The sequence below is a fragment of the Spea bombifrons genome, chromosome 4, assembly GCF_027358695.1.
Source record: "Spea bombifrons isolate aSpeBom1 chromosome 4, aSpeBom1.2.pri, whole genome shotgun sequence".
Taxonomy (NCBI): Eukaryota; Metazoa; Chordata; class Amphibia; order Anura; family Pelobatidae; genus Spea; species Spea bombifrons.
In genome coordinates, this window is record NC_071090.1 from 70,242,937 (window position 1) to 70,270,693 (window position 27,757).

General features: G+C 39.3%; 1 protein-coding gene across 1 annotated transcript in view; it reads right to left on the reverse strand.

Annotated features, from left to right (window-relative positions):
- The window catches only part of KCP (kielin cysteine rich BMP regulator), a 42,155-nt gene extending 14,617 nt beyond the window's left edge, over positions 1-27,538 (reverse strand). The window contains exons 1-29 of the mRNA XM_053464350.1: positions 27,296-27,538; positions 23,751-24,307; positions 22,458-22,530; positions 18,430-18,647; positions 17,765-17,948; positions 15,439-15,515; positions 14,045-14,141; positions 12,880-12,947; positions 12,403-12,573; positions 11,553-11,649; positions 10,617-10,699; positions 9,988-10,081; positions 9,561-9,640; positions 8,677-8,850; positions 7,889-7,982; positions 7,235-7,317; positions 6,438-6,531; positions 5,636-5,715; positions 5,397-5,482; positions 5,013-5,103; positions 4,470-4,569; positions 3,840-3,925; positions 3,531-3,624; positions 2,605-2,757; positions 1,811-1,917; positions 1,606-1,699; positions 1,212-1,385; positions 443-525; positions 135-228 (exon numbers count right to left, since the gene is read on the reverse strand). Of these exons, the coding sequence (XP_053320325.1) occupies positions 135-228; positions 443-525; positions 1,212-1,385; positions 1,606-1,699; positions 1,811-1,917; positions 2,605-2,757; positions 3,531-3,624; positions 3,840-3,925; positions 4,470-4,569; positions 5,013-5,103; positions 5,397-5,482; positions 5,636-5,715; positions 6,438-6,531; positions 7,235-7,317; positions 7,889-7,982; positions 8,677-8,850; positions 9,561-9,640; positions 9,988-10,081; positions 10,617-10,699; positions 11,553-11,649; positions 12,403-12,573; positions 12,880-12,947; positions 14,045-14,141; positions 15,439-15,515; positions 17,765-17,948; positions 18,430-18,647; positions 22,458-22,530; positions 23,751-24,307; positions 27,296-27,413 (3,604 nt within the window). The 5' untranslated portion in view covers positions 27,414-27,538. The remainder of the gene's footprint in view (positions 1-134; positions 229-442; positions 526-1,211; positions 1,386-1,605; positions 1,700-1,810; positions 1,918-2,604; positions 2,758-3,530; positions 3,625-3,839; positions 3,926-4,469; positions 4,570-5,012; positions 5,104-5,396; positions 5,483-5,635; positions 5,716-6,437; positions 6,532-7,234; positions 7,318-7,888; positions 7,983-8,676; positions 8,851-9,560; positions 9,641-9,987; positions 10,082-10,616; positions 10,700-11,552; positions 11,650-12,402; positions 12,574-12,879; positions 12,948-14,044; positions 14,142-15,438; positions 15,516-17,764; positions 17,949-18,429; positions 18,648-22,457; positions 22,531-23,750; positions 24,308-27,295) is intronic.
- Positions 27,539-27,757: the final 219 nt, after the last annotated feature.

Below are 27,757 nucleotides of genomic sequence, written 5' to 3' on the forward strand. Positions count from 1 at the left end.
AGCATAGTCACGTAACACATCCCACATACTTGAGGGTAGCATTCTACATGTGCTGGTGAGCAAAATGTGGAATGCATGTGAGTCAAGAAATATACACCATAGCTATTTAATGTTTCCTAAGAGTAATAACTCACCAGGACACTGAGGACAGCATTCTCCGGGGACTGGAAATGGTTCAGAACAGAGCAGTGGAGGGCATCTCTGTGTTAGACACTGCACATTGCCATTCTACAGAGACAGATATACATTAGAACTACAGTGAAAGGAGAGAGGCATGACACTAGGGCTGAAGAGACGAACAAGCCTATAATAATACAACTTTCTAATTCTTTCTAGTGAAAAAATAGGAACGTAGTAACCAAACGACTTATAATATCACATGTAAAGCACTGATTTGTCTTTAAATGTTCTACTATTGCCAAAGGTCAGAATCTGTACTCACAATGCAGTGACACTGTCTGCACTTATCAGTGGGGTGAGGGAAATCTGCCCCATTGGGGTATTCCTTCCCGGCATAGTTACAGCCTGTAAGAATAGAAACCATAGTTACACAACAGCAGTATAACAATTAAAAAATAGTCATGAATAAAATGTGATTATTGTGGTCTTCTCAATTGACAGGGCAGTTCTATTGGTAGCTGCAGTGATAAGAACACTTTTCAAACGTTGCACTAGAATCACTTTGTATCCATATGACACCAGCAGATTCCAAAGTGCTATTACAATACAAAATTATCATTATCATTAAAATACAAATTTACAACATGCACATTCACAAGACATACTAGTACAGAAAGAGATAATGACTTGCTCTTGTGAGCTGACAATCTATTAGGAGAGTGTGGGACAGTAAGATGCTGTATTTACTGTGACATCTAAACCCTCACCAATTCCAAAAGCATTTTAATTGCTTTCAGTTCACCTGAATAATATCCCCAATAATCCTCAAGTATTTCACTGACACCCCCTTACTTCATCTCTCTCCTAACATTGCACATATCATAAATAAAGCAGTCAGTTTAAATCAGGACTAGTCCCTTTGTACAGTGCCTCACTTCAACAAATCCAAACATTGCTTCTTACTCACCCTCCTCAACTGTCTGATAAAGTCATTGACTTGCATCTGCAAACTTCTCCACCCATCTAGTCCTGGTACCTCTCCTAAAATATTTCCACATCTATCTGCCATCCCTCGGACATCCCCCTCTTACCATTGCAGTTGTTGTTGCAGCAGGTCCCTGGCAGTGGGTAAGAGCAGATGGGCCCAGGGCAACCTCTGTCTTTGCATGTGACCTGACCATCCAGACACCCACACTCCTGGCACTGATTAATCGGGTTGGAAAACTGCTCTCCATCTAGGAAAATCTGGTCCTGGTACCTACATTCTGGATAGCATTATCCAGATGAATGAAATGGTTACATTGTGTAGGAACTGAGAGATATGAGTTCAGGGAGGTATCATTTCATCTCAGTCTACGATGATCTTAATGAGCCATAATACTCAATAGAGTTACATGTGATGAGCCTTTCCCTTTGCTATCCTGCATTTAGTTTCTTGCTACACATTCTTTGTGTCCCTGCCCATTAGCCATCCATTACACTCACCTGGACATTTGGAGCAACATTGACCTGGTTGTCTCTCTGGTTTGGAGCACAGCACAGGAGGACACACAATAGGAGAACACTGGACTGTACCATCCTATACAGATAAATCAATGTATCACACACATATGGAAGAAAAAGAAAAATAATTAACCACTCCCAGCATTGGATGCATAGGTATCTCATTGCCGTGTATACAAAGACTGACCTGGCACAGGCAATCCTGGCAGGGGTTATCAGGATCAGTGAAAATCTGACCGTTGCTGTATAATCGCTGGTTGTAGCTGCAGGTGTCACATACTGGACAGCATTCACCTACGATAGGGAAGTGATGTGAGCCAGTATACATAAACTGATTGTATGGGAGTAATGCTTCTCAATACTAGTTGCACAGACATTACAGTATAAGAGAATCTTCTTTAGCTATGGTGCTTCTTCATCTTCTTTAGCTTCTGGTGCTACATTAGCTCAGAACGTTAGCTGTGCTATCAAAGTCTAAGACAAAGACTGACAAATTATCAGAGAAGTGAGCTGTCAAGGCTGTCAAGGCTAACTTTGAGTTCTTAAAGGCAGGGCTGGTAGTAGGGTTTTTAGTGTTCTAGGTGAACAACACTGTTTATTCTCTAAAGCAGGTGTGCTTGCACCAGAGTTGCAGTTTTAACTCACCAACTTCATTATATTTTTGGTTGGCCAACCCCAGTAAGCAGGGGCAGCGTGATGCCTAATTAAATCGGTGATATTTCATCAGACACCTCACCAAACAAAATATGAACCATGTAGGTCTAGCTAACCCTGTCTTGCAGGAGAAGCAATGCAGGGTTGGTTCACAATAAAAATGGTCACTTGAAACTGCAACTCTTCTGCAAATGCATTAACTTTTCATGCACCTCCTCCTACACACATCTGCATAGTAAAATAAGAGAAATAATGCAGTTGTGGCCTAGGTCATCTATAAGGTAGGGCTGGTGATGCTCAAAGATGCTCTATACAAGAGGCCCTCACCTTCACTCCGGGTGGGGTGCAGACACGTTATCGGTGGACACTGGCTAACCCCACAAACGGTGTCACCATTCAAACAGGCACAGCTACTGCAGGGATCACTCTCCGGTTCCCACTCCACTCCTTCCAGGAACTCAACTCCATCCTGCACACACACTAAGAGAGAGCATCAAGTGAGAGAGAGAAAGAGACATCCAGCACAGACACATGCTTGTACAGATAAAACATACATACCTTATTATATGCACACAAGGCAATGCATCAAATACCAAACAAAAAAGTAAGTAAACCCATTCTTAATTTGTGCTTTTTAATATGAAATGTAAGGAAATAAATAAACAAAAAAAAAAACACAAAGAAAGAGACACAATCAGAGTCACTCCTGTGCTGGAGGAGAAAATACATTAAAATATTAATTTGACATAAAGGCAAGTCTGCAAAGTGGGATCTCTTCTTGCTGATTACTGCAACATCATTGTTGCTTGCATTGCTGTTAATAACATCATTAATTGATAAATACATGATAATTTAACTCTTAATTCTGTTGTTGGAGATAATATTTACGCAGCCAACGTCGAGTTTTTGAAGACTTAATCATCGTCTGCTGACCAGTTGAATTGTAACCATTCACAAAATATTTCATACTACTGTATCTGAATGAAGTATAATGACTAAATGACTAGTTTCTACAGTTAGGCGTTCTTTTTTTAGATATGCGAGTATAAAACATTGTATTAATTTGTTTTACAATGAAATCATTTTTAATCTGGACAAGAAGATCAGTGCCCTTCTTTTTTTTTTCTTTTTTAATGCATCAAATAGTGAAAGCTTGTAATTATAAACCATTTAGTAGTCTCATTCATTAAGGTTACAATTGGATATTATCTAAAGACTTCTGGTCGCACAGAAAAGTCTGTTTACATACTCACCTTTGCAGACTGGGCAACATTTTTCTGGGTCTCTTACTGGGTTTGGGCAGGATATGGGGGGGCATGACTCTTCTACACAGCGGACATTTCCGTTCTATGTGATAAAAGTGGAAGGTATGAAAGCCTGTGAATTTTAGTCCCCCCACTCAACACTACAATAATGGACTCAAACAATGGGAAACTTAACCATAAGTATCTAATCATGGGAAAAAAAACATTACTGTGGACAGAGACCTAGATTAGAGGTAAATCAGAGAGGCGGATACAGTATACTAAATGTTGGACATGAGGCATCTTCGCGATACCCACCGAGCAGGTGCATCTCAGACAGGGACCATGTCCTGGTGGCTGGAATGTCTGTCCATGAGAATATAACTGCCGTTCAAATTCACAAACTGCGCAGAGAAGACAAAAAACATTACGACTAATGGTAATCCATCCAAAAATCATAATTCTGTTTCCCACAGATCTATTTCCGTTCACCCCCCACACAGCTCTTGCTGTAGCTCTTGACCTGCATTTTCCTACTTAACCACAATGTCTTATTACAAGCATCAACTAACCATAAGTGTCAAAAATTTTGACATGTCACAACCAGGGTTCTTTTAAAGCTTCACTCATTGCCCTGTAATTCTCTTTACGATAAATGTTCAATATATAGTACATGGCTCTTTCCCTCATAAGGTGTCATGTCCATCAAGCTAAACTATTTCTTGGAAAGACAATCTATTTGTTAGAAATATAGAAAAATGTCTATTAAAAATCCTAAATTTATATCTGGGTTATTTTGTCACAGACTTGTATATCTTATTTTTTACTAAAATTAAATTTCTATTCATAAATCCTTCTCATATGCAGGGGTCCACCAACCATTGCTCCTGGTGGACATTTAGTAGGGTCTGTGCAGGACAATATAATGTGGTCATTTCAGTATCTCACCTTCACAACTAGGGCAGCATTGTCCATTAACTTTGCTTGGGTGGCTACATTTTGCTGGTGGACAGCGCCTATCCAGATGCTCACACGATACTTCTCCAGCCTATTAAATTCAGAAGAAACACAATAAACATAAACCTAAACATTTTAATATATAGATACAAGACCATCACTAAATTCTGATGCAAGAAAATAGCTATGTTACATCATGTCACTAACCACACACACAACCACACTAGTTACACAAAAATACTATAATTATTATCGATTTTGTTTCGTTTATATCATATGTGTCACTGCAGCTGGGAGGATTCCTATGTTACTCTTACAGCTTAAGTAAAAACCTCCATGTCTGAAGGATAACAAAAGCTTAGGTTCACCATTGTCATTTGGACAACTTTTACCAAAATTAGCTACAGTTACATTCTTTCCATCACATATACAGCCCAGGAAACGCTGAAATGTGACCATTTTTGGCATGACCCCACTGCATGGCTTAGTTCACTTTTGATTGTCACATTTAGGGATGGTGTCATCTGAACTTACTGTACATGTGCAGCTCAGACAGGGGTCATGGGCAGCCGTGAATACCTCTCCTTCAGCAAACAGCCGAGAATCATATTCACACCCCTCACACCTACCATAGAAACAGTAAAAACAAAATTAGAATTACACAAGGGAAAAGGGAGAGATGTTTACTTTATCCTCCAGAATCATATCTTCACCTAAACATGTCCCTTCATCCGTCTAACATTCCCAGAAGTCATTTAATTCTCTCAAATTAAACTGATTGGTTGGCTGAGGGAAAATTGTTAAACTCTGTTCACAGCATTTGACAAGCCATCACTGGAGATGACTGGTAAGTATATCACCTGCGATATCACTCACAAGGGGGATACCACAAAAGACAGAATGCATGTTACACCTGACCTTGGACAGCAATCCCCAGGTTTCCGTAATGGATTTCTGCACATGGTGGGAGGGCACGGTATGGGGTCACATTGAACATTCCCATTCTGAAAAGCATAAAGAGAAAGACATACATATAAATATTATGCAAACACATAAAGGTACCAACAGTGCCAGCATATGGAACCATTTCTGTACTATCTATATCTGTATGATAGATATTAATTTGTTAGTTGACTACACGGAACAGCTAAACATACCTGACATGTGCAGCGGGTACAAGGGTCAGGACTCCTTACAGCTTGTCCATTTAGATAAGTACGCCCCTGATAGGAACAGCCTAAGGAGAAATTGTGTGTTAAAGGAACAGTCTTGTCTGCTAGATTATTCAAATTGTTTTATGCATTTTGTAGTCCATCCAGCATGGATCCCAATGCAGTTTACAGCATGCAAGTGTGAGCATGCACCGTCTAGCTGGAGTTGGAAAATGAGGCTTCTGTCTCACTTAATTCCTCCCCTAGCTGCCTCTACTGAAAGCAGCGAGCCATATATGCCAACAAAATGCTAGCCATATATACTGAACACCAGTGTTCAGATAGCATACAAGTGATTGGCTGCCGCTGCTCCCATTAACTTGAATAGAAGTTCTACCAAGAAGAATATGCTTGTATGCACCATGCTTTTAGTAGCGCCAGGTAAAGCATGCCTGCATTGATCTGCATGCAGTAAAATGCGCTGGAGTCCATGCAAAATGAAATTCAATATGTATTTAACATGAAAATACAGCTCCTTAAATAAATATAATATAGATAGTAGAATTATGAGATCATGTATGTAAAATATGTCAAATAAAATGTACCACAATGTTAAAAATAATATATGCAGTTTGGGAATCAGGAAAAATGTAGGGTAACGGGAACTAGGGCAGAGAGCAGTGTGTGTAAACGGAATAGGAAGTAGTACACAAAGATACAACAGGACATAGAGAGGCATGCGTAATAACATGACAGGGTAGGGTGTGAGGAAGCAACACATACATGCACATTTTGGGGGGTTTCTTACCATCGCAGACGGGGCAGCAGGTGCCAGGTCTGGCTGGTGCTGGGTTTCGGCATAAAGAGGCACAGTGGCGTTTTCTACATTGAATGTTTCCCTCCTGTGTGAAAGAGAGCAATATAACGCAAGGGGAAAGCATTTAGGTTGAGAAGGTAATGCGTTGGCGGGTGGGAAAGAGCAGCAGGTATTGTTATAGAAGCAGTATATCAGGTAAACCCGTGTCAGGACATATGGACAGCAGTACCTATCAATCAGAAGGATAAAGCAGTAGTGCTATTTACAGAAACTGACAAGTGACAGCAATAAAGAAATTGGGATGAGGTAAACTGCTGATAATTTGGGGTAACCGGATTGAAAAGTAGTTAGAGATTAGTTAAAAAACAGATTTTATTGACAATTAGGGGAGAGGGTAGCAGGTACAGCCACCGACTGGAAGAAGAAATAGTAAAGGTTATTTATAAAGTGAAATTCTTGTGCAAAGAGTTAAAATTGGGAAATCAATGAACTATTCCTGGTGATTTAGCATAATAGATGGCCCCCTCAGTGTGCTTTGTGGGGGCCCAGGGGACAGCAGACATTGACATATTTTTGGAGTGGGTGAAAGGATAAACAAAAGCATAGTGAGGTCCCTTTGACAAAAGCACAGAATAAATACTGTTAATGGAGCATAAAAATGCAACTGGTAGAAGGGTCTGTATGATGTGTCAGCGTACAAAAATTTGCAGTTGTGTGAAAAGATAGGAGAGGTTACATGTGTCAGCGTGTGGCATGGACCAGAAAAAGGGAATCGGATTATATTGTACCATACAGCGGCAGATCTGACATGGCTCTCCATGAGGTTTCCACTCATCCCCATGCTTGCGCTTGGTTATCCCATCAATGCAGCCTGGGTGAGCAAGAAGGAATTGGGTTATAGTGATTGTGATAAATAATAACAATATCAAGGAGAACATTTTATGCATTTAATCCCAAAAACATTTACCTTCTTTTTCTATGTGTTCTAAGCTCACAACTAGTTCAGTTGATAAAAAACATTACAAAACAACAAGGAAACAAAACTGTAGCAAAGATCATCACAGAAACGGCACACGCTGATTACAGCAACAATAAACTTAGATGAGGAAACAACAGATCATCCTGTGGGACAATATATAAAGTGTTGAAGTAGGAACAGAGGGACATTAGACACAATGCCAATGTTTATAGACTATGATTGCTGTTATTCACTAATCACCATAATCACATGGAAATGGAGCTCGCAACTGATTTCACCAGGAACCCACCAGTAGTAAAGTGTATGGGATCATCCCTTCAGTTACAGACATGACACTGTCCTCGTGATGGATTTAATGTCCCCCGAAAATCCCAATTGCTTGGAATGTCATCACGGATTGAACAAGGTTAAATAATGTCCAAATTTACCACCATTTATTGACATGGATTTAGAAGTCACCCACCTTGACACCGCTTGCAGCACTCCCCTGGGACCTCCTCCTGGAGTTTACAGGTCAATTCTGGGCAAGTCACTCTGACACAATGCACACTGCCATCCTGAACAAAAAAAGACATCTTCCTCATGAGATGCCAGTCTTCTTTTAATCATATAAATGAAAGCTGTTGCGTCATTTTACAGATGGAGACAGATATACATAAACACTGGGACTCTCATGGCTTTTACTAAAAGCCAGAGTATATTCCATTGATGTACAACAAAACATGTGCTTACAACAAATTCATTTGCTACTAGATTAAATCCCCTTTTTACCTTTCAGTTGTGGAGATGAGAAGGACATCCCAATATATGAGCCTTTACAGAATAGGAGACAATAACTCTTCTGCCACCCAGAAAACAAAACCATTAATGTTAGCCCTCATCTGTTTGCCAAAGGATCACTTTGCTTGAAAATATATCATTTAACTGTAGATGTAATGTTGACAGCAAGAACTATTCAAGAAGCAAGAGCCCATTTTGATAATGCAGGCAGCAAATTAGGTGTCTACTTTCCCAGGCAGGGTAGGACTGTCAAGATATTTGCAGAGCACCCACATGGCCTTCACCTTAGGTAAATGGTGATACTATTTCTGAAAAGACCTGTCGCAATAACATATATTATTTATGATATCACCAGCGATCAGCCAACAGGATAAATATACCTACTGCTCGTCTGCCTAACCATTACCGAACAGAAACAAATATTAAATTGACGTGATGAACAATGTAGACAATGTACTAAAATGGACCTACCCGACAGACACAGCTATCACAAGGATCCCCATTTCCCCGGAAAGTGACACCATTAGGAATAATGTCCCCATTCAGGTCACAGGCTGAACAATCAGGGCAGCAGGAGCCACGTCTGACACCATGAGTGCAGGATTGTGGACAATGGACAGCATCAGTACATTGCACCTCACCATCCTAAGACAAACACAGGTGGTCACAGGGTGAATCCGGGAGAGTAAAGAGTACAGGGGGGTGAAGTCAAGGAAAATGGCTGAAATGTATAAAGTCATAGAATGTAGAATGGGTGCCAGTGGAATGAAAGACAAGGAAACAGTAAAATACAGGAACGATATTACGGTATTTTATGTATTAAATGAATATTTCAGTTATTATGCATACAGCTGTATTGTTGGAATTTCTATTCAAATCTCATTTGTCGCAATTATGAAGTTCAACCTGTGTGTACATTTCTTTTTCCCTGTAGTTGAACTTTAGCTCTATTTAACTCATAAGACCATATTGTTTTCCCTTATTTTTGTACCTATATACAAGTCTGCTATTCATTTCATTGATTGAAATATATATATATATATATATATATATATAGTTCATAATGTTTCTTTAATTTTATTGAGATATTTCTTTTTTCATTATTTATTTGCCACTATTTGACTTTTAATCAATAATGTTACATACGCTCCATTATGTTGGGCCCTAATAGGACACTGTCCGTTCAAAAGATTGGATTTTATTATTCTTATTGGAGCCAGAAAGGAGAAAAGAATCAGAAATTGGATACTATGCACAGGTGAAAAAAAAAATGACTGGAATATTAAATATGTTTATTGATCATCAATGACAAATCCTAGGAGATTTCCAATGAGTCTTCTTTCCTTGTTACTCACCTGACAAGCGCAGTATTGACAGCCATTCATAGAGGTGACATTCTGGCCAGGTAACAACTGACGTCCCTCAAACTCACACACTAGAAGGAACAAAGGGAACAAAATGAAGCTGATCATCACAAACACAGTGCCTTCAATCCCTCTGTATCGCTGGAATAGGGAGTACGATTCATCTCAGAGCAGGGAAAACTGCCAAGGTCAGCGATATTGACAAGTGTCCATCTAACGTAATGGTCAGGATTATGTGGGCTTTGAGTTTTTATCTACGAAGCATGTCTTTAACTATGTACAAAAGAGCCATACGCCAGAATCACCAAAAAGCTTTAGGTGCCAGCTATTCTATGATGCTTTGCACCTACGGGTAAAGACTACAGTGGTGAAAGTAATGCTGTGCTCATGTTATTCTGTCACCTTGTGAGTATTGTACCTGGACACGAGGGGCAGCACTGGCCTGGAGTAGGAACAGGTTTGGTGCAGGCAACTGCAGGGCACTGAACAGGCAGACATCGCACCAGGTTATTCTGTAAGGGAATGAAAAAGGATAAATTAGGAAGTCTGGGGAACACAAGAGCAGTAACAGTAACAAGCTGAGTGTGTCTGCAAACATGCACACAACTACAACCATAAAATTACAGTGACACACAGTGTTTTTTTATGCCAATATTTCTTTACTAAAGTGATAAAGAACTATGCATGTCACACATGTAGTGAAAAAAGCGTGAAAAAGAGATAGGTGTCCGTGTACCACAGAGCACTGCGATATTGTGTTTATGTCACAGATATAGAAATGTCAGCCCTTAGCCTCATCTCAGATTCAGGATAGCCATATGCCTTTCCTATGCATTTTTAAAATCCCTTTTTATATTAGCATCTACCACTTCTGCTGGGAGACTGTTCCATTTATTTACAACCCTCTCAGTAAATTAATATATGTGTACCACAAAGTTGGGTACTGATATACAAACAGCAGAGTGACATCTACATATTGGTTGGATTTTGTCTCAGATCCAAGCATCAGTGTTTCAGTGTAACGCAATGTATCACAGTGCAACTCACCATGCAGGAACAGTTCACACATGGATTGCTTTGTGAACGGAAAACATCTCCATTTTGGTACGTCAGCCCCTCATATTCACAGCCTGAAAATACACACAAGCCTTATAGCTCTACAACAACTGCCACATGTAATAGTTAATGGGATCATGAAATCACCAGTGTTGTACTGTAATATTATATACAGAAGACACAAGCTAGTTCTGTTACTATTTTTTTAGTCTTAAGCGGGTTTCATTTGTAGTTTTTTGCTTCTCTACAGAAAAGTATGCAACGAGGCAATGTTCTGTACAAATATTATCGGGAAAGTGTACCGCTTGTGTAAGTGAATGCGATTGCCAGTTTGCATGGAAAGGGGAAAAAGTTAATATGTGTTCTAAATAACTTGGGATCCATATCATAGAAACAAAACATAGAATTATAAGATATTTTAAATACATGAAATGTTTATTACTTTGATTGTAAGAGATTCATGTATTTATACATATTGTATCCAGAAGTGTTTACTGGGCTTTGCCAGCCGATCTGTTTTACTTTGACCCGTCTGATGCCAAACCAGGGACAGATTGCCCTATTGGGAAATAATGCTCCCCCGTACATCACTGCTTAATGGGCCATTTACAAGAGAGATCTCCTGTCTTCAGCTGGTCCATTTACTCTATAAACTTTAAAGTGGTAACTACATTGGTTATATAAATGAAAAAAATACACATACACAAGAATAATTCATCAAAAAAAGTCAGCAACCCGTTTATCTCCAAGATAACAAATGCTATTTTGATTTAAACGTATTTGGATGTTTTCCTGCCATAGACACTGCCTAGGGATATCAATGCTTAGAACCTCACCCTGGCATTGATCTACGCTAGATAACCACAAATGTCTTGACAGTCAAGTAGCTTAGTGTCGCATTGTGGAAACAGTTACACAAACGCTTACCTTGCTGACAGACGGGACAACACTGTCCAGGTGGAATGTATTTTCTTATACAGGTCAGCTCTGGACAGGGCTGCCTCTCACAGCGCACTGTCCCATTCTAATGGATACATATATAAGGCAAAAATAGACGTTGAGGAGATGTGCATACAATACAAAAAGAAACAAAAAAATTATTAATATTTTGAGTTGTCCACTACTAGGGATCCCAGCTGTCAGGCCAATGGCCATATCACATGTAGTAAGTCTAAAGTTATGATTATAACTGCAAGCTTTAAAAACTTAAGATATTTACCATTTGTAACATTATTACAAAAAGAAATTTGAGGCAAAGAATCACACATCGAGTATAAACACTGCCAGGAACCTATAGGGTTAATACTACTCCATGCGAATTATTGGCAATGTTTATACTTGAGTATGCTTCCTTGCCTGGGTTTCTTTTTGTAATTGTGATATAAATAAATCCTCTATTTTCTAACATAATGTAAAAGTTATTCAAATGATATCCACCCTGCAGTATTCTGCCACTGATCCTTACTAGACAAATCCCTTTGCTGCGCACGTTGTTTTCAACAACAGCTCCACCAAGGAGACCTGGACTGCTGGGCTAATGATTCCAAAGCAAGAACTACTTACATGATGATAAGAAGCGATACCGTAATAAGACCGTGGTGCCCTTTTGTATTCTGTGTTGTTTATTTGTTATTGTTTATTAATTAATATAGTTCTGTGTTATTTTGCAATTTTAAATAAAAATGTTGCTGCCCTAAATAGTATTTTTATTATAGCCATTTAGTTTCCCTGGGACAGAGTTTTAGAATAAAAATAATCATATTAGAACACAACTCACCGTACATGTGCACAGGGTACATGGCCCTGACTGCAATTTTTCCCCGGTCCTCAGTAGGTTTCCATGGTAATCACAGTTAGTGCATTCTGAGCAGCATCTACCATGAGCGGTGAAAGGATGCTCGCATTGGACCTTGCCGCAAACCTCAGTGGTACACCTCACATGCCCACCCTGAATTGAATAAAGCAATTTACTTAATCTCCTAAAAAGAATAACTATAGCACAAGATTCTATTTTTTACATACCAACACACAGTTCTCACCATCTACTTACACGCTAACAAAGGCTGCTTTGATGCTCTGATTTCCACAATCATATTAGTAATGATATGTATTAGTCCAATGGGTGCACTCATTTACACCTTTCTTCTAATGGAGAACAGCATGCAAACTCACCCATTTGTTGGATAATACATGTAACAAATCACCCCCATTTTTTTTTGAAACACATATGTAGGGTGCACAGCCGTGGCCTTACCTGGCACGTACAGCTTATACAAGGTGTCTTTCTCCAGGTAGCTCCCTCCATGTGTCCATCAGAGCAGCCTAAAGATAACAATGTCAGGAATCCAAGTAAGGAAGATAACCACAAATATACCAGTGACTATCAAAAATACATAGTCTTTACTGCCCCCTGCGCCCGTGATTATGATGAACCATTTTGTTAGAAATATTATCAAAATAAGCCTGGGAACAATTATCTTGCTTTGCCACTTATGCAAAACATTGCTTATAAACAGGAATTGATTAACAAATATTGACTTAAGGTGTGATGAATAATTCCATGTGTTTTTATGGCAATTACCAGAAAATAAGCAGTGTTATTCTCAGCGGCAACAGAATATGATCTATATAAGCAGTGGATTAAACAAAGATAAAAGTTCTGAAATATTAGCCGTACACAGGGGACATCTTCAGGCAGTAACACGTTAGTAACCATGTTGGAGAAAGTAAGGTTAAACAATTGTTACCCAGGGTGCTGTTTTGACACGGTGACTCGACGAGTACACCTAATGTCTTGATTGCCATTTCTGAGAATAGGTGATGTCACACCTTTTTGGTTCCAATTTTACAAGTTTACTTTTACAAAAGGGACAAACCAGCCATCATATTAACTTGCATGTTATTGCTCTGTATTCCCTTTAAATTGTTATTGTGTCCCCCTTGCAAATGCATGGAGTAGTGCTGCAGAATCCCTCTATATGCATTGGTTGCTTCAAACAGCCAATCAGTTGCAGGAAACATCAAACCACAGAGAAGCATTTATGCCGCAGTTCTGGGGCTGTATTTTTTTCTAAAGACAAGTCATTTATTTTATTTTTTTTTTAGCTTTAGTGAATGGATATAAAAGTCCTTACAACGCAATTTAATAGGCATTCTTTGTTGAGGATCCTGTCTGGGACACTGGAGTGCCTTTTAAAGACCAACTTGTCTGCATTAAAAAAATACATGTACATTTTAATACTGTTTTCTATAATAAGTATCGATTTGTTTTTTTAACAAAGTCAATAAAAAAATGTTGCATACGTATCATGCTGTGACATTTACAACAGTAATCTGATAGGGCATTGCGATATTCTCAATTCTAACACAACGATACAATTTCAAACAGATAGAAAACTTGCTGTGAAATTAAACACTACCTGTTAAGCAGCGGGGACAACATTCATTTGGAGGTGTCACAGGGTCACTACAGGTAACTGGTGGACATGTCTTCTGGGTGCAGGTCACCTCTCCATTCTGAAAGATGCCCATTTATTATATTTAGAAGACAGCAAATATAGTGTGCTTTGTGCAGAAACACATTATGACATTGTCATTGACCATCATCAAACCATGGATGTGTTAGGTGAAATGTATATATAAAGTAATATATACATATGTGAACAACCTTAACAACCAAAAAATCTGGTTTCTGCAGTCAAAAGAAAGTTTTCTTCTTCACTCAAGTGCATGGGAAACACATACAAAAATATATTCCAAATAGTGTATAATCGCATGAAAATTATCCAAATAATACTCTCAACCCACTTCAAAAATTTGCAGGACCACTTAAAGTGCAGCCAAAATGCCAAATATAGACTATGTAAATATTTGACTCGTGACCTCAAGGGTTTTTCAGATGAAGCACGATAGCAGTTGTCACGCATCTAATGTTCTTTGTAGTTTTCAGCATGAGATATAGACCACAAAATATAAAATAAAAAAACCAAACAAGACCGCATTTGGAAAATATAAATATTAATGTAAGCACGTGTCCTGTATACTCATTGAAAAGCACAGTGTAATATGGCACTATATAAGCCAATTACTATACCAATAATAGTGCTAAATATTATTATTATTTTTTCTAAATGTAGTGTTTCTATCTATATTGAGAAGAAGCATTAATGTTTTTTTTGCATGTTGAATTATTGTATGCAAATTCTTTGTAAATAACTAAAATCTGAAGCAAAATGTTTTTATCTCACAATTTTCCAACAAGCAATCCTTAAGATTTAAAACATAATGCTAAATTAGGGGAAGTAGAAGAATGATCAAGTTCCCAGGGGTGCAACTACAACACAGATGACGCCCAGTTCTCTCTTAACTATTACCACATTGTCTCTGTAGTTTGATGTTGTACATGCACTTTAAATTGACTAAGACAAGAATAAACTAAAGTCAGAATGTTGTCTCTGGAATGATAAACATACACTTTATTTTGTGGGAAAGGAATAAAAATGTGCAGAAGCCTTTGGATTTCAAAGATGGTGCTAAATCTTATGATCTGAAAAAATAGTAGGTTTGTTTAGCACAGTAGTTCATTTTTTTCCTATTACAAACCTATGAGGTAATGCACGGACATACCTAAATTAGACAGATAAGGAGGGATAATGTGGCACAGTGACTGGCGAACTATGCCTAGTCCAGAATACATCCACCGATCATATATTTCTGAATTGGAAGTATGTGGATTACTGTATGCCACCAAATATACTCGTGTCTGCTGATCTATGGGTTGAGCTTTAAAGAGGAATCTGCGTTGATTTCTTACCTGGCAGACGCATGATGTACAGGAACCGACGGAGAAGGTCTCCCCGTTACTGTAACTTCTTCCCTCGTAAGTACATCCTGTAGGAGTAAATGAAACAATGCCCAAATGAGAAAGTTGGGATCTGTGCTATACTTGATTAACCCCTTAAGGACAATGGGCGGTCCCTAAACCCATTGAAAACAATGCATTTTGACCCCAAACATGTACGGGCTTTGTCATTAAGGGGTTAACAAGGAAACTCTTGTTTTATGGCAATGCTACAATATGCTACAAATATCCCTTGTGTATACTCCAATCCTATATTGCGATATAAAACTCTTATGGAATCCTGCAATGGAATAGTTTAATAGATCCTGAAAATATACTGTAATATACTACATTCCCACTATGTCATCCAAACACCCCTATCATATATTGCACCGTGAGGCACAAGGTACTCTAAAGTCCCACAGTGTGCCCAAAGCCCACACTGTATAAGTCTTCAGGATACGAGGCAAATCCATACAGCGTATTGCAATACTATGTCATCCAGAAAATGAATTTTCATTTTAACTACATCTTGAAGCCAAGTGTGCATGGACTCCAGTGCTTTTTACTGCATGTAAATCGGTGCAGACATTCTTCAGTTATTCTGTCTCAAGGAAGTCCTCTTCCAGCTGCCCCTACTGAAAGCAGGGACCATGTGAGGTATGCTTTTTGCACATGCTCAGCAAAACTCCCATTCTTGTCAATGGGAGCTGAGATCGCTTTGAAACAAATAATGGCAGGCAATCACAAGTACACTGCCTGAACACAGGTGTTCACAGGTGAACACAGGTGAACACAGCTGGCCCTTTAAAAATATTACAGCTCCATGAAATTGTGTTTTATACAAGCCCACTAACCTAGAATTAGTAGCAACAAATGTATTACATTGAATCAATTTTGATTTCTGACATCTATGTAAAACCACAACAACAACAAAGACATGAAATAAAGTTGGCTGTTATCGGTAAGGAGGAAAAGGCTTATTCAGCTGATCATTTGCAGTTTCTCTCACATGTCCTATTAACTTCCTGTTGCTAGTGAAGGCAGAGGGTATGTTTTGGTTTCCTTTTTTACAATCAGACTAATAAAAGTTTCTCGTTCATCTTGTGGACAACAGTAATCCTTTTGAAGATGCCTTTAATGCACTGTTATTAACAATCTTGAAATTCTCTCTAGAAGTCAAGTTGATCCCTGCCCTGGATTGCATAATTGTAGAAACGCATCCCCTCGTAGAAGTCACTGTTACAAATCAAGATAATGTAAAGTCATTATTGGATTGAAGACACAGGCTGATGTTAAGCACTGCCAACTGATGTGTTCATTTCTGCTGTATTTTTCCAAAACGCGGAGTTTAACAGCGGGCTGAGTTGGCTCTGCATAGCATATAGTTAAAGCTGACTGAAGACGTCTCACATCAACTATGCATTCTAAAGGTCCAACCTGCCCTTTTCTTGTAGAAGAAGATCGCTCACGTTGGTCCATGGGAATGCACGCAGAAGAATCTCCCCATGTGTAAAGGGATTAGACAGCTGCTATATGAATAGAAGTCCCTTTATGGCAGGTTGAGGGAAAGGTCTATTAAATGTTAATGTACTAGTGCCACTTTAGGTTACCAGAACTTTTATGTCATGTAAATTGTTCATGAACATATGCTGACTTACTGGACTGGCCCAATATAGACAATGTATACAGCTGGCCAGAGGGCTGGTGGGGTGGCCACTTGTTAACAAGCGGATACAAGCAAGATGTATGGACCAGACACATGATTAGCATAGGCAGAAATAAACCTTTAGTCCAGCCCTGCTGAAATAGAGGCACACACTTCTTTGTCTTGTCCTTCTGTGCCGCGTGACATAAAAGGCTGTTCTGTGAATCCGAAAAGAACTAATACAAAAATATTTAAGGACTTTGAACATCTTCTAGGAAAACAACATGCAATTCTAGCCTTAGGGCACCAACCACAGACTACATAGAGGCATATACAGACAACCTAAGACCTGTGTAAGGCACAGGGATTGAAAAGTGTTGGCTGACAGCTGTGTTTATATACGTAACTATAACTGTTTACATTCCTTAAAGAATCCACAGTACAGAAGTTTATTTTTGCAGTGAGGTTCCGACAATGATGCACGAAGAAGATATAATTTAAATGAGGTAGACACAAATAACCAACACACAACTACATTGGCACAGTAGCAATATGTCTATGTTTCTAAAGTTAATCTTTGTCATGCTTTAGATAAATTAATTTCTGATCAAGAAGAACAGAAAGAAACCGTAAAAAACAAACAGGACTTACCGAGACACTGCGGCCAATCCTTGCGCAGGGAGCATGTCACGGATCCCCCGACGCATACGCAGATATTACAAGAGTCCTTCCTCCAGGTTTCACTGTCCTGATACTCTCTGCCTTCCCAGGTGCATGAAGGACGCCTACATTCACAGCTCTCTAGTACTTTGACCCGGGCCTGCAGATCAGTATTCTGTGGGCAACATACTAGTGTTACACAGTATCTCTATTCCACAATACCAGGATCAGAGCAAATGCAGTTGTAGCAGGGAAATACATGTTTAAGGAAAAACAGGGAAGTACTTTTATTAAGAAGCAGCAGCACCTCCTTGATGGTCCAGTTTGTGTGCCACTTTTGGCTGCTTGAAGCTGTAAAATCAGTGGCAGGAATTTGCTCCCACTGAAATCAGTGGGAGAGCTTTCTGTACATGCACATTAGCTCCGCTGATAAGCAGGAGTATCCCTTTACATTCGGCTTCCAAAACATTATGGTCTAGAAGTTTGGTTACCTATCTTTTGCACGACCATAGTAATGGGATGTGACTTTAGAAATTAGAGCAGAATTCTATAGAAAGCAACCAATGGCAACACCACCTTCCTTTCAACATCAAACAGTCTAGCAGTATGTAGATACAGATTATACTTTGTAACCTTTTTATTATTGTCCATCACACCTGACTTTTGACCATGTCCAGCATACTGGTCATTCCCTGTAAGGCTTCCTCCAATCTCCGTAGACGGTCTTCCGCTGAAAGAAGAGGTGGAGGAACCTCGCTCTGCTGCTGCTGGTAATGCTGTATGTCAGATAAGTCTGGAGCTCTTGGCTCCCGCTGCACCTCATCATCATTCGCTTGTCTCTCCTCTGACAATGAGTAAGGAAGTGGAGGAGAGTCTGGGAAAACAAATATTATCTGGAGGTTATTGAAAGCACAGGGTTCCTTTTATCTAAACTAGGCGGTAAGGGATATGCAACTTTAACTTCCATAATGCTCCGACAGTTTAGGCGTTCAATGGTTGGTTGAAGAAGATGGGACACATCACAATATATTGATACATACACTAGTGTTAAAAATATTGGCGTCACTTAGAAATATTCTTTTTTGTGAAAGAAAATAACATTTTGTCCATTAAAATAACATCAAATGGATCAGAAACACAGTGTAGACTGTATAAATGTTGTAAATTACTATTGTATCCAGAAACGGCTGATTTTTAATGGAATATCTTCGTAGGTGTACAGAGGCCCTTTATCAGCAGCCATCACTCCTGTGTTCCAATGGCACGTTGTGTTAGCTGATCCAAGCATAAGCGTAAAAGGCTTATTGACCATTAGAAAACCCTTCTGCAAATATGTTAGCACAGAATTTCCTCACCCAAGTGAGGTCTGAGGTCTGAAAAACTTATGTGGCCCTACATGTTATTCTGTGGGTGTAAGGGCCCGCTAAATGAAGTCATCATGAAGTTAACTGCGGAATTGTGTGTGCACAAGAATATATATATTTTTGTATATGTGTAATAAATTCCAGGTTAGATATGAATTGCATGTGTTTACCTGCGTGCATGATGCAGTCTATATGTGTAGAATGGAACCGAATTAGTGAGTATACACAGCAACGGAGACAGAAAATGTGTGTTTGGGTATTGCAGCTTGAGTTTAGTCTATTTCATGCCCCTGTGGGGGTTCCATGTAAAGACTAGCAACCTCATCTCACCCACCCTGTGACCTCAGCTAGAGTCACCAGAAGGGCTGATCCCTCCAGTGGGACCGGACTCTGCTCTGTGTGGACAGGAGGCTGAACACTAACTGTAGGGCATTGTTCGGAAAGGAAAGCAGCACATTGACTCCAGAACAGCAGGAGGGAGGGGAAGCAGCAAACTATCCATTTTATGCAAACATCTCTTACCAATTAAGGGTAAATCTGACATTCTCATTTATGATGATTTATGGTGACTGTGAACATGTTTAGAAACAAAAGAAAATATGCTATAAAGTGGAAGTTAAATATGGAAAGGCAATCACAAGTAAGTTATTTCAAGTAACCCTTTTCATGCCAGATGGGTGAGCGGCTCACTTCTCAGCAATGCATTTATGGGTCCTGTGACTAACATTAAGTGAACAAATTGGTCTGCATTTCTTTCAAGCATAGGGCTTGATACAACATTAATTTCTTAAAATAATATAGCAACAAAGCTAGGGCACAGATCAAAAGGTTATTTTATTTGTTATACGGATATTTTTTGCCAAGGAAAATAGTTCAGTATAACGCTGTGTTATGAGTTTTGTTTTTCTTTTTAGTGAAGTACAAAGAAAAGCATGTAGCAATCAGTAATAGACGCCCCATTTGTCTCTGAGGCTAAAACATGAATGTGGAGGGAGGTGGCAGCTATGAAAGAGTTGTCACTGGGGCCATGGGCAGGAATTCTGATTGATGTGGGAAGCAGGAGGGGCCACGGCCCTGAGTCTTGTTAGCAGGATGAAGAGGTCTGAAGCCTTTTAATCAGAGTAATGAGGCGCAACCAAAAAAGGCCTTCAGTCAGTGTTTGGGAACAAGCAAACAGTGCCATATAAACTGTGCTGCCAGGAAGGACAAGGGGAAATGGAAACCTTTTTACAGCAGATACCCCTTCTACTCTGCACATGTAGATGTGTGTTTAATAATACTTCTACTACCCCCTTAATTTTAAGTGGAAGGGTTTTCCATCACCTTTACCCACCATAACATATGTAATGGTATTTCTCGTGCTACCCCAAGCCTCAAGTATTAAGCCACTATTACAACCTCATGCTGACGAGTCCCATTATGGAGGAAACAGCTGTCCATGAGCGGTGACCTGGCTACTGCACCTCTTCCCGAGTTTTGTCTAAAGGCTGTCTTGTACAGCGGGCAATTACTATCAAGGGATCCATGTATAAAGTGGATATAGAGGCAAAAGGTGATCATAGTTGACCTTATTTCCATGCGCCTACCCAGAGTGGTTGTGGCAGCACCATGAGATTTCTGAGGGAAAAACACGCCTTCTGGCTTGTCTGGTGTCTGTAGATGAGTGTTTCCATCACCTTTACCCACCATAACATATGTAATGGTATTTCTCATGTTCTACCTAAAAATAACATCTTATTTCTAGTGTGATTTTTCTGTCATAGGCGTTCTTGAATTATTTCACCATTCTATAACCTTTTCATTAGTGTAATATTTTTTGGCTGCATTTCATAAAGGTCCTGCTATCTACCCTCAAAGCACAGTCCCTTCTTCTACCATCCAGATCCTATGGACACAACAGGAGTTGTGATTTACTTAGTAGGGACTACCAAGCCTTTGGTGTGCAGAAACGACTTCCAGTACCGTATTGTGTGAATAACCCCATTCATTGACTAGACCGTCTTGCTATGGATGCACGTATTTCCTGTTCAATAATTACGCACATATGTTTGTGTGTGCAAAATCTACTTTCATACTGCAGTAGACCATAATGTATACATTAACCTTCTGCACGCCTGCATATATGACATCCTCCCTGCTGGAGCACAGCTGCGTGTGCAAAAACATCGTTCTGTGATAGACAGTGAAAATCGGCATGTGTTTGTTAAAATCAAACACTTTTTAATTAGATGCTGACGTACTATAATTAACAAAAAGCAAGTCAGCAGCTCTGGCTAAAGTTAAAGTTGCAGCCATATAAGAAGTGTTCATAAGCGCATGGTATGGGTATCATGTTAGGCGAGTATGCCAAAAGGTTGACCTAGCTATCTAGAAATCATGGAGATCAGTTTACAGGGTATGGTGCTCATACAGTATATAAAAGAACTAGGACTCGGAATCGATGGAAATTTAACAATAGTGGCTATAGAATATGAAAAGCATGTTTTTCCTTCATCTTTTAAAGAAAGATGGTGCCCTGGCAGTTTTTTCAAGGTTATTCTGCAAATAAAATTCTACAACAGTGCAGGGAAATCCTAGTAAAACAGTTTACGTAACCTAAATCAATGACTTCTTACAAGCCATATATTTTTTCAGCATCTGCATGTCCAGATTCGACATGAGAATGCCAGCTGTTCCAGAAAAGGAAGTGAAGTTTCCAGAATTTGAAAACAAATAAAAGTTTATATTTCCAAAACTTTCAAACACGAAAGACAAACTGTTCCAATTTTTTAAATGTCCCCATCAGACTCACCATTAATTGAAGCGCAACTGTCATCGAAAAATGCTACAGTGTCTCTTGTGGTGTGGTATACATTGGCAAGTCAATTGGCTAGCCGCTAGGAACAAATATGACTATAATGGTGAATAAATGGTTAAATAAAGAGACTTATTGACAAAAAGACTGCACAAATAAAGCCCAAATCCAACAGGAGAGACTTATATTCTGACAAATATTTTAAATTGCCAAAAAAGAGTGGCTAGAGGGCAGTGTTATGTGGATGTTTCACTTTATAACTGGCATTTAAGGCTGTAGATTACAGTGATATACTTGTACCCACTGAGCATTAAGTTCCTATAGAATAGGGGATAGAAGAAGGACAAAATTACCCACTTGTCCTTGCGGTCTCCACAATCTGAAAATGATGCAGTTAGTCAGACATTTACTTAATGAATGACAAAGCATGTTGCACGTGTGGAATAAAAACTACATTTATGACATGGGTTATGAAATTAATTGATAAAATCTAATTTTACAACAGAATAATATATAATATGTTTACCTGAACGGTTCTCGCAATGCCAAGGTCTGTGAGTGAGCCCAGTTGGAAAAATTTCAGCTGTCTGCCAGTATCCCTGGAAGGAAAGGAGCGACCGTCAAACTACTTTACATTCTCCATAATCTGAAAATAATAAGGAGGACTCAAGAGTCTCTCATTAAACATATTTACCTCCAAAAGTCTAGATCAGACATGGCTGCTACAAATGTGCATCTGACATCTAACATTTTGGGGTATTTACCGTAATACAGATTTTTAGGCTCAATCCATTTCTGCCCCTATGAGGTAGCTGTAATGCTTACATAAATTGATTATAGAAATGTAGCATTTAAACCATTGGTATCTTCAAACCATTCTTTATTATTTGACCTTGTGATATCCCATCCCCAGTGATTCAATGTGAAACATAGAATTTGGCCCATCTAGTCTGCAAGTTGGACTTGTTGTTTTGTATAAACAAACAATATATACCGAAACTCACTTAAAACTGACATAAAGTGAATTATAAATGTGATATTGACAAAAATCTGGTTTTCAGAGTATTAAACATTTGTAAAAAAAAAAAAAAAAGGTCTTAATAATGGAGCATTCTGAATACTTGAGTGAATGATGTCTAGTATATGGCAAGTGAGAGCATGTTGGAAGATGAGGGTAAAGGTCTAGCTAGGAGGATGCATTAACTGACAAGTACATTAATCTTGATGCAAAAGGATAGGATGTCAGAGGGCTGCTTTTCTGAGGTGGAGATGGTAATGATGAGGGTCACCAACAGCCTTTGTGACATTTCCTAAAAATACTCTTTAACACCAAGTCATTTATACTGGTGTCCTTGTATGTTGAGTGAAGAGGAAAGGTTTGGTTTTTGGAAATGCTGGAGACAATGAAAATCATTGCAAATTAAAGTGAAAGGGGTGAGTCAGATGAGCTCAGGGAAAATAACTAGTTTTGAGATTATTATACCTATAAGAAGCTTGGTGGACAGCAGTAAGAATGATGGCAGTCTTGTGTGACACCATCATTCCACACTTAATAATACTGGAAAGTCCAGGATGAATCAGCAAATGTTCTGATGTCAATATTTGTGTATATTAATATTGATGTAGGATTATGGGTCCTAGTAAGCAGAAACATAGGTAGTGATGTTTTAATAAGAGCATGGTAAGTAATATTATATTGGTGGAAATTATAAAATACACGGATTCAATGAAGAACCACGTCCCAGGCTGCAACTTGATTTTTCTTTGGAGCTGATGTCAGGAGGTTACCTTTCAAAATTGGCTTGGGGTTGACACTTACCAGGAACCTGCTCTCTTTGTCACCTGGAGTGCTAGCAAAGTTGATCTCCAGATCCAAGGGGAGAATCAGACTCAGCAGTTCGTCCTCTCGCTCATTCCCAAACACCACTGGTTCTTCACAGTCTAGGTAGATTGTCACCTTGTAAACATCTATATTTAGTGCAAGACGGACCCACTGGGAACCTGTGAAAGGTGATCCTCCGGGGAGCACCAAGGATGCTGGTTCCATGTTTTGTGGGGTGCGGTATTCTAAACGCAGTTGGTCAGCATGAGTGTCTGATACAAGACGCAGTAGTGGGTGACCGTCCTTTTTTGTAGCAGCTTGAGACCGGAGGGCCAGTAGTGTTCCTTGATTGTTCTTGGCTTGTTTGGCTACAAAGTGCAGTCCCAGAGATCCCTGCGTGCTGGACAACAGATATACAGAGTAGTCCCAAGGAAGAGTCAGGTGGGGAACACGTTGACGGAACTTCCAGGATGAGGATCCTGGATCCCGACCTTTTGATTTAGTGACACCTTTGATAGACCGAGTAACATTCAGGGCTTCCAGAAGATCAATTACTACAAAAAACAAGAGATAGACATGTTCAGATATTACAGAGAAAGCTACTATCAATGGCATTTCAAAACGCAGATTATGAGAACCAGTTGGTCCATCTATTCTGCCCATTTTTCCTGATGTAAAAGCACAAACTGTAATCAGTCTTAGATCAGTCTGGCCTATATCAATATGCCTATCCAATGTATTTTTAAATCCCATTAACATCTGCTTCTGCTGCTGAGAGGCTGTTTCTGCCTCTCAGTAAAGTACAACTTCTTTCCAGAGTTCTACAATGGGAATTCACAAAACTATTTTTTAAAGGCCTTTGTTGCATTCATCCTTATCACCTAGTCCCAGATCACATGACTTTTCAAGTCTCTTCCAGGCCCAGTGTACACTGTGTTCTCCCTTTATTAACTCAATTGCACAATATAACTTTGCAGTGAAAGATCTCCACAACAAAATGAATATCATTTTCTATTATTTGTAACACAATAGGCATCAATACATTTCTTGATACAAATCATGTGGATTTTTTTGTCCGGTTTATAAAGATTATTCGCTGTGCGCTTCATACCTCAGATCTACAAATAAGAAAAATCTCAGACATATGGCTGTGTCTAGATGTGATAAAGGCCGGAATACGATGGCACAGAAAGTTAGGAGCCAGATCTAAAATATCCTAGGAGCCACAACTACCTGGCCCCTGGGGTTTGTTATGTCCCGATATAGGGGATTATTAGGTATGTTTGAATTGCAAATTACCTGTAAACTTTTGAGTGGGGTGATCGTTAGGTATTGATTTGTCTAATTTTAGGTGAGCTTGTCATACTCCACACAAGCTTTTAGCACTTTACAGTTAAACAATAACTGGGTGATATGTCTACACACTCAGCATGGTCACTGCCTGTCCAAATAATATTTGCAGGTGTCTAACGGAGAGAGATGGTACAGATAATGGTGAGTGAGGGTTACATGTTTAACAATCCTATGCAGGTATCCCAGTCACTGATTTGTACCCCCCAGGCTATACTATCACACACAGCCGTTAAAGATGAGTCAGAGAGCAGCAGTGTTCTGGATGGGGGCAGGGTTGGCCTCAGTCCCAGACTTTCAGGTCTCCTGGTGGTACCAGCATCACATGATCAAAAGGTTTCTCAACATATAGCTAGGGTAGCTAGATGAGAACAAATGCCTGACTTATTATACTGCTTTGTGGTAAATAGAACGGCTCAGTCTCAATCACGCAGTCTGACACTCTGAGTAATGAGAGTCCATTGAGAAAGGGGTTTTATTAGACGAGCAGGATTTCAGTAGCACTGAGCTAATGAATCGGGGAAAGTTTTTGTCAATGCTAGCCGACATCATTGTATACAGCATATAATTCTCCTGGTCCCATTTAATCAACGGAAAGCATCAGAAACACAATTAAAAATGTTTGTACTTGTTTTGGAAGTTCTTGGACCACTGAATACAGCATCTGTGCACGTGCTATAAAAGACTTAATTTTGCCTGTATTCTAGGATTCATGAGCGTGTTCTTATAATACTATACCTGGGAACTCTCACGGTTTGAACCCGAGTCTCAGGGTTTCTGCCCCAATATCAGAGTCTCAGGTTGAAGGGGCAGATTCTCAGGGTCACACAGCTTGAAACTGACTCTTGTGATCATATATAAGACTCCCAGTTGGTGCTTTTTTCTACCAGTATGTTGACTTAAGTGTATGTTTAAATAATGGCAAGTCAAGGTTTCAATGAGGACAAGTGTTAAAGCCATTTGGGTAACACACTTGGTGAGTCGCTACATAGACTCACTATTAAAGCTCATTTAGAAAGTTCCCAGGTATGTACAGTATAAACTGTCTTCTCTTCTGCACATGCTAGGTATTTTCCTTTACTACAAACAATATATGCTGTCATCTGCTGATGCGTCAGTAATGAGATAAGGTTTTCTGTACTATGTCCTATGATGGTCTATTTCAGGTATCTTCTACCTTTACTGTATAAGTTTCTCGCATTAGCCCCAGTGTATCACCCGTTAACTTTAAATCATGCCCTCTAATTCTGCAATTCCCATTTTTTATGTAAAATGCTTCCCTCTTTGAGTTTCTTCAATCCCTTGAAATATTTGAAGGTTTCCAGCTAGCTTCTCTTAGGGTGTACTTACTATTTTTCTATATGTTGTGTTTGATACCAGCAGTCAGCTCCAATGCTGGCTCGGTAAAATCTGCAGGACCAGGGTGTATAGAGACCCCCATGCGCGTACACAAGAAGCCTTCCTATTGATTTGCTTTTGTATTTTTCGTTTTTTAAGAATGCACATTTACACAGAGTGCTTAAATATTCATTATTCTTTAGTGCAGCTGTCAGAGACAGTAAACTCTTCCTTTTGTGAAGCATGCTCAAATGTTTCCCCCCAGCACTGGGTGAGACTCTACACTACAAAACATCTGCTGCTGAAAAGTTACCGATAATATATTTAGTGGTCTTGGCTTCTTCCCTTCTGGATGACGTAATCAGTAATTAAGTACAATGTCCAAACTTTTATAGGCCCCAGTCCATAACCCTGAACCCCTTATGCTATAAGAACAATACAGAATACTGTACTCCGCGACCGTGAATAACACCTGATCTTTGTAAAAAATAATCCACAGAATGTGTACCTAAGTATTAAAATACTATATTGACACTATCTAAAAGTTTGCAAATATCACCTAAAATTTCTAAGCATATGCTTTTGCTCCATAACAATCCTACAAGTTATTATTGGGTTATTACAGGATTTTCCTTATAACATAAAGTCAGTCTTGGTGAAAACTCTAGATTGTAAGCTTGTTTGAGCAGGGCCCTCCTCACCTGTTTTTGTATGTCATCTTGTTACATTATACACTAATTGTTATGTGCTGTCTACCCTTTTGTACAGTGATGCGGAATCTGACGGTGCTATATAAAACAATAATAATAACAATAATAATAAACTGACAGCTCTGGGTACACCGTCTTACTCACCATTGTCATCATAGTATTGAAGTTGAAGTTCCAGGTCATCGTTCTCTGGATGTTGGCAGAGGCAATGGGTAGACAGGAGGACGAGTGGCAGGAATACACTCCAAACTATGGACAGCATGGTTCACAATCTGATGCCACAGGTTCCAGAGACTAAATAGACATGACAAACTGAGACCAAGATTACCTAGAGAAGGACACACTGTAGATATATCTCCAGAAGGTACCTTGCGCAGTGCCACTGACTGGGATACTAGAAAAGCACCACAGCATGGGCAGTCCCTGCAATGTGCCAGTGCTGAAATTGGCATAAGAGGGGAGAAAGAAACAACCTAAAACCCAAAAGGGTCTGTGAAGGCACTCCCAAGAATAACAGGTGCTTAATGTACAAAACAGTTCATACCGTCAGTAGATGGTGTCCTAGACAAATGAATACCTTTACCAGTCACATCTCAGGTGAGAAAC